This window comes from Oncorhynchus tshawytscha, linkage group LG10, assembly GCF_018296145.1.
Source record: "Oncorhynchus tshawytscha isolate Ot180627B linkage group LG10, Otsh_v2.0, whole genome shotgun sequence".
Taxonomy (NCBI): domain Eukaryota; kingdom Metazoa; phylum Chordata; class Actinopteri; order Salmoniformes; family Salmonidae; genus Oncorhynchus; species Oncorhynchus tshawytscha.
This window is the reverse complement of record NC_056438.1, coordinates 68,765,848-68,772,394: the sequence shown is the minus strand read 5'-3', so window position 1 is coordinate 68,772,394 and position 6,547 is coordinate 68,765,848. Positions and strand designations below refer to the sequence as shown.

The window sequence follows — 6,547 nt, the reverse complement described above, 5'->3', positions numbered from 1 at the left end:
TCTTTTGGAGCAGGACAATGTTTCTTCTGAGAAGAGCAAACATCCTTCTATTCAAAAGGGAGTCAAGGAGTGTGAAGAGATTCCCCCAATCTATATGTTCATCTATGCAGTTTGTTTCTATGTCAGGTTGCAAATAAAGTGGCATTTTGTCTGAAGCTGTTGTATTGTTTAAAACACTATTATGAACTGTAGACCAAATAGCCTACTGTTGAATCATGTCACTTGATTTAGGTTGACTGGTTGTGCTGCTATGAGGACTAGTCTGAAGCCAAGATTTTGGAGTTTGCTAAAGCTGACTGTTTCATTTTTCTTAAGGTCAAAGTTAATCTTTCATTATTGTCATTGCCACAGGTACTGCATACATTTTCCTGGAAAGGTACACCTAACCTTCTGCTTTCCAAATGGGCGTTATTTTTACAGTATTACACAATTTTGAACACACAACTTGAAACCCACCGGCTGAGTTACAAAAGGAGGTGTGTTTATTATTTCTAGTTGGGGTGTGCCACTGAATATAAAGAGGAAGGATGGGAGGCTGAGCGCACAGGACTGAGAGGTGAAGACAGGTGTGGCTTTAAGGTAAGATGATTCTGGCATTGATGCTAACATACATATACATTTATGGAATAATATGCCCTGCTTTTAAGATATGGTATGTTTGAAGTGGCACACATCTCATTGACTAGGCTGTTTCACTGCATTTATGCCAAATCATGTGATGGGAAGTCAGTGACTATTCATTTTTTTTGTTTTCATGCTTCCTAGTAATTTACCAAGGGATGAATTGCAAAGAGTGTGAGGTTGGGGTATTGAAAATACATTGTTTATGGATGTTTAAAATGATTTTCCGGACGTTGAAAATACATATTGTTTTGGAAATTGTTTCTATGGCCAAATTTCAGCCATACATAATCACTTATATATACATGTCAACAAAGAAAGCATTATGTGCATGTTCAAAAGTAACATTTCCAAATAATATAGGATTTCAGTGTGGAATAAAAGATTGCAGTAGGCCTATGGAATATTTCAAATTGCTCAAATCTGCCACTTGCCCAAAAGCATCAGAACTGGCAGTGGTCACGTGCAAAGTTCTGAAGAACCAACAGAACACTTCAACAACGGTTACAGAAACGTTTTTAAAAATGAGTGTTGGCACTCGGGTGACTGGTTAGGCCAGGGGGACTGGTTAGGTCAGGGGGACTGGTTAGGTCAGGAGAAGAAATTGGTGAACAGGTGAACAAAACTAATAAGGTTTGGCAGAAGGAAAGACACAGAGTTGGTTAGTCTCACTGTTGTTGACTTGTAATTGATTCAGAGTGCGCTGGAATGAAAATCTGAGAACAAACAATAATAAATCAAATGCCATAATGCATAAATCAAATCATAAAGATAGTCGCTATTCAATAATGGCAAACAATCAGAATTCATCAAGGTAGTTTCAACATGACATCATTTATTCTAACTCATGTCATAACTCAGACCAGAAATAATTATTTCTAATTAACAGAATTAATTCAAAAATAAAAGAGATAGGAAACGGAGTAATCAGCTCGATACTTTACCCGCCAACATAACAAAGGAAAATGTGCTCCGGGAGCCGTATATACAAACAATCGTGAGTCAACTCAAAACAATCAGCCGCATCAGTGAAAACTGTCAAACAAAAATACATGTCTATTTACTCATGTTTGCGTCTTGGATGCACACAAAGTAAACAAAAGGATTCAGTGTTGCTGGAGAACCTGACAGATGTCCAACAACAGATAAAGGGGGAGTTTTAATGCCAGCCTTTCCCAAAAGACATTTTAGTTGCGTTCCCCTGCTTAGATGTTGCATGCATTAACCAATGGCTGTGTGCCATGTCAAAGACTGTCATCGACTGACAGATTGCTATAACATATGATGTGGTTATTTGGTATGTAAAAATCTAATCTGGGTCAAATTAAGATCTGCAGCCAGGACACCGGGGTTAACACCCCTACTCACTAGGACTGTGATATTGAATGTGGTTCTTTATCTACCTTAGTTGATTGCACCAACTGTAAGTCACTTTGGATAAGGGTCTTCTAAATGACCAATATATAACAATTAACATGTTCAAAGCACACTGGGTATTATACTAATGAATTTGGTCGTCTGGACCAAATCTGAACCAATCATAGATGTCCATGTTTCACAAGTTTGGATAGCACAGTAGACTACAGTAGTGTCCAAACTTGTGAAATATCAATGCCTATATTTGGGTCAAATCAAGGCCAGTACGGATTCGACTAAATCGGAACCAATCGTAGACGTCTACGTTTGTGGACGTAGTGGATGAAGAGAATTAAGACCAGGGCGGACTGACCAAATTTCAACCACTTTTCTAAGTGCATGGATGTCTTGTGTTGGTCGGTGCTTTTAGTGGTCTCTCTATTCATAATTTCCTATACCTCACTTTCAGATGAATCGACTTGTGGTTATCGTTGCGACACTCTTTGTCCCCACTACATACGGTGCTGCAGGCGGTTGTAAGTGATTATTCTATTATTTTGTTGGACTGTGACTCTTCTATCAATGTTGTGACTCTGCATAACTTTTTCCCTTCTTCAATTGTAACAGTGTGGTGTTACCATGATCCTAGTTGTGGTAAGTATTGATTTTACCCACTGATTACAGTGTAATTTCTACTCACAAATTAAAGTGATTACGATAGCAGTTGATAATTGAATAGAGAATTGATTTATTAGCATATTATATGACTCTTATAAAACAATGGTACATTGACACCATGGTATGATTGATTCCATGTTAAGATGACACCACTTGGTCCACCATTGCCAGTGAACATTGCAATGGATCCCGTCAGTCTCCCATCAACATCGTCTCTGCATCAGCAGTGGGCGATGAAACTCTGACTGCCTTCAACTTCACCAAATATGGAGAAAACTATACAATGAAGAATATCAAGAACACTGGCAAAACTGGTGAGGAGAATTGATGGATCCCTTGCTTTCTCAATCCATACACACAAAGTCCCACTTGAGGATAATGTATGAACCAAACCAGAAACCCTTATGTGCAAAATGTAACCAATTCCTCTCCTATTGTTCCTCCTCTCTTTCTTTCAGTCAAAGTGGAACTGACAAGTGGTGTCCAGGTTACAGGCGGGGCCCTGTCTGAGGCCTATGACAGCCTGCAGTTTCACCTCCACTGGGGGAATGGTACCTCAGTACCTGGGTCAGAGCACACAGTGGATGGAACCCGCTACCCCATGGAGGTAGGTTCAACACAACATTACTGCATTCTTATTCTTAACCTTTCTCCATTAGTGTCCCCTCTTCCACCCCCCCTCCTTCAAGGATTAGTGCAAGCATGCCTGGAGGGAGTTTCCACCATATTCCAAGCACTAATCCATTCCTATTAAATTAATGTGTGGAAGTGTATTAGTAAACTTTGGGAGAAGGGTTGAGATTCTGAATGTAGCCCATGTCACATGGGGTGACACTTCTCATACTGATGCACATATACCATACTACAATGGATCAATGTCAATGTCTTCATTTAGCCTTAGTCCAGTCTGAATTATTCCTCCAGCCAAACTGCATCCCTGCCACTTGGTTTACTAGAAAGCTGACATATGCGGAGATGTAACCTTTCTCATGTTCATAAATGGTGTAATAATCCGACTGTTGTACTGAGCTCATGAGGCATTTATAAGTTCTATTCCTTAAGAATCAGGGGGCATATATATATCATTCATTTAAATTACCTTTAAACAGCTGTATATATAGCAGATTGTAATCTACCTTTTTAAATGTATCATTACAACGTTTTAATTTTCCAATGGATTCAGATAACTTTTTAGATCAACTGTTATGCTTCACCTTTCAGTTGCACATAGTAAATGCCAAGTCTTCGCACGACGGTAACACGACCACGGCCGTTGCAGACAGCACGGGACTCGCTGCTCTTGGCTTCTTCATAGAGGTGAGAGGATGCTTTAACCTTCATAGAAATGGCATCCATTTTTCCACAGTAGATTAGGCATTTTAATGTTTTCTTGCTGTTTTCTATGACTAAAGTCTTTGTTTTTCAAACAGGTCATGCCGGGTAATGCAACAGGTTCACCAGCAGCCTGGAATACCCTGACATCCTACTTGGCCAACATCACACTAAAAGGTGAGAGGAGAAATTTGACTGGTTCTGACTACTTCCTCAAAATAACGTTTGGAAGAGGATTTGGCATTAGTTTTCTCTTTGAATTCAAAATGAGTCATTTTCTTGTTCAATTTCAGTAGCATATGATTTTATATAGGTTTTTTCTTTCTCTCTTCCTCAAGATGATATTGTAAACATTACTCATGCTATTTCATTGGATGAGCTCCTGGAAGGGGTGGACCGTACCAAATACTACCGTTATCTTGGCTCCCTGACCACTCCAAATTGCAATGAGGCTGTGGTTTGGACCGTGTTCAAGGACCCTATCAAAGTCAGCCAGGACTTGGTGAGTTTGTGCAACAATTTCCCCAGAAACTGAACACAATTTCTACTTAGCAGACAATAAACATAGCTCTGACAAGAAACACGGACTGTATTTTAATATCTTTAAGTGTAGGATCCATTCCTTATCCATTCTGCTTATGAAACATTATAAAGGTTATGATTCAAAAATATTACCAAACATGATCTTTCATCTGGGGTGGTCCAACAAAAGAGATTGTGACGTATTAATTGTCTCTTCAAGAAGTCATGAACATAAAGATCACATATCTTAATTTGAGCCAGTTTCAAACAGCAGGAAATAGACCTGCAGCAAAAGGAAATGTGTATTGTTATGTGGATTATAATTAAAGGACTTTTTATAGGGGTTGCTACATTTTTTGTTAGGGCAAATTAAGAAGGAACATTTAATGTGGCGATTACAATCTTGAGAAGCCTTTTCAAAACCTTGAGCACTCTAAAAGTTATCATTTCATGCTGTGCAGGAAAATTCATGCAACAGGATGTACGGCATATGAACACACATTTCATACATTTCTTATTTTAATCACATTTTTAACCGGAATGCAATGACATGCCTTAAAGTTGTCGTTTTTGTGATCTATTTACTTGGAGAGCAATTGCCTCAAAGTTTAGTTGATTTCACGTTATTTGGCAGCTCAATTAAAACTAGATGTTGAACTGACACTTGTGCCCAGTGGATAAAGCCATTGGGCCAGCTTGATGTCACACTTATGTCTATGATCCAATCTGAAACTAATTAACCTTTTCCCCTCAGATTGATCTCTTCAGTACAACATTGCACATTGACCACAACTCCACCTCTGCCTTGATGACCAACGTCTTCAGGAACATCCAGCCTGTCAACGACTGGGTGGTGACGACCCAGGGCCGTCCAGCGTCGGGAGCCTCCACAATGTGCTCCTCTCTGGGCCTCATGGCCCTGGCCTGGATGCTGCTGAGGGTTTAGTGACGGCGAATAACTCCTTACCTGAAGTGCATTGCCATATCTCCATGAACCCTCAATCTACCAACATATTTTCCTTATATCGATTACCAACAAGGGTCATCTTGACCCCAAGAAGAAACTATTGGAAAAAGCAACAATCATAGCGAAATGTGTTTAATCCTTGGTTGGTAAATATAGCCCCAGGTTACAGAGTTTTCTACCAGTGATGACTGTAAACTAAGCCCGAGCATGAAGTCAATAAAGAATGTCAATGTACTTGAGAGGTATGATTGATAAATTCAATGTATTTTTGTTATTACATTGGCTATAGTGACTGCTTGTGTGCCCATGTTGTAGCCTGGCTGATGTGACTCACATGGTACACAGCGAGGGAGACCTGTGACACACTGGTCTGAACTGGAGTCTGTTGTTGGTGCAGTATTCACGCAAAAGCTGGCTTGAGCTTTGATTGGTTCTCTCAACAACAACAAAATAATTCCTGTGGGCTTGAGACCTCTCGTTGTTTGGATTTGAAAATCAAACAGTGGTATTTGAAGGGGCAGTGCTGGGGGGCTGTGTGGGTGCCCTTGTGAATGCTTGAGTGAGAAAGATACAGAGGAGAAAAAGCCTTTCCAGATTCTGAAGTCAGGGGAACTTCAAGGTTGTTGTCAGCCAGCCAGACTTCCAGTGTCATGTGCAATTTCTCAAATATTCTGACATTTCTCCTGGAATGAGAGAATGAGAATGAGACAGATGGATTGAGATAAGGGAGAGAAAGAAAGGTGGTAATGATGGTATCAATGCAATTGAAACTTGTGACGTCACATATCTTGACATTTGCCACCACCTGAAACTTGTGACGTCACCTATCTTGACATTTGCCACCACCTGGCCTCTCTGATGTTGGATTGTCAGTGTCTAACTTGTGCAGATACTCATATTCCATGGCATTTATTATCAGGTTTATCTGCTTTCTGGGAGACTGTGGGCGTGTTTCATGTGATAAGTGCACACGTCATTTCACTGAAGCACTGCCAAGATATCTGAAAGCAAGCTGTATTAGCATCACTCCAAAGCTGTGCAGTCAAACTGTACTGTATGTTACACTTGTTC

General features: G+C 40.0%; 1 protein-coding gene across 1 annotated transcript; it reads left to right on the top strand.

The window, feature by feature from the left end:
* The first annotated feature begins 492 nt into the window (after window positions 1–492).
* Window positions 493–5,710, top strand: LOC112260801 (carbonic anhydrase 4-like). The gene is made up of 9 exons (XM_042328929.1): window positions 493–579; window positions 2,447–2,513; window positions 2,605–2,631; window positions 2,799–2,969; window positions 3,114–3,262; window positions 3,877–3,972; window positions 4,086–4,164; window positions 4,326–4,489; window positions 5,264–5,710. Exons 2-9 carry the CDS (start codon window positions 2,447–2,449, stop codon window positions 5,453–5,455), a joined length of 945 nt encoding a protein of 314 aa, XP_042184863.1. The 5' UTR covers window positions 493–579; the 3' UTR covers window positions 5,456–5,710.
* The last annotated feature ends 837 nt before the right edge of the window (window positions 5,711–6,547 follow it).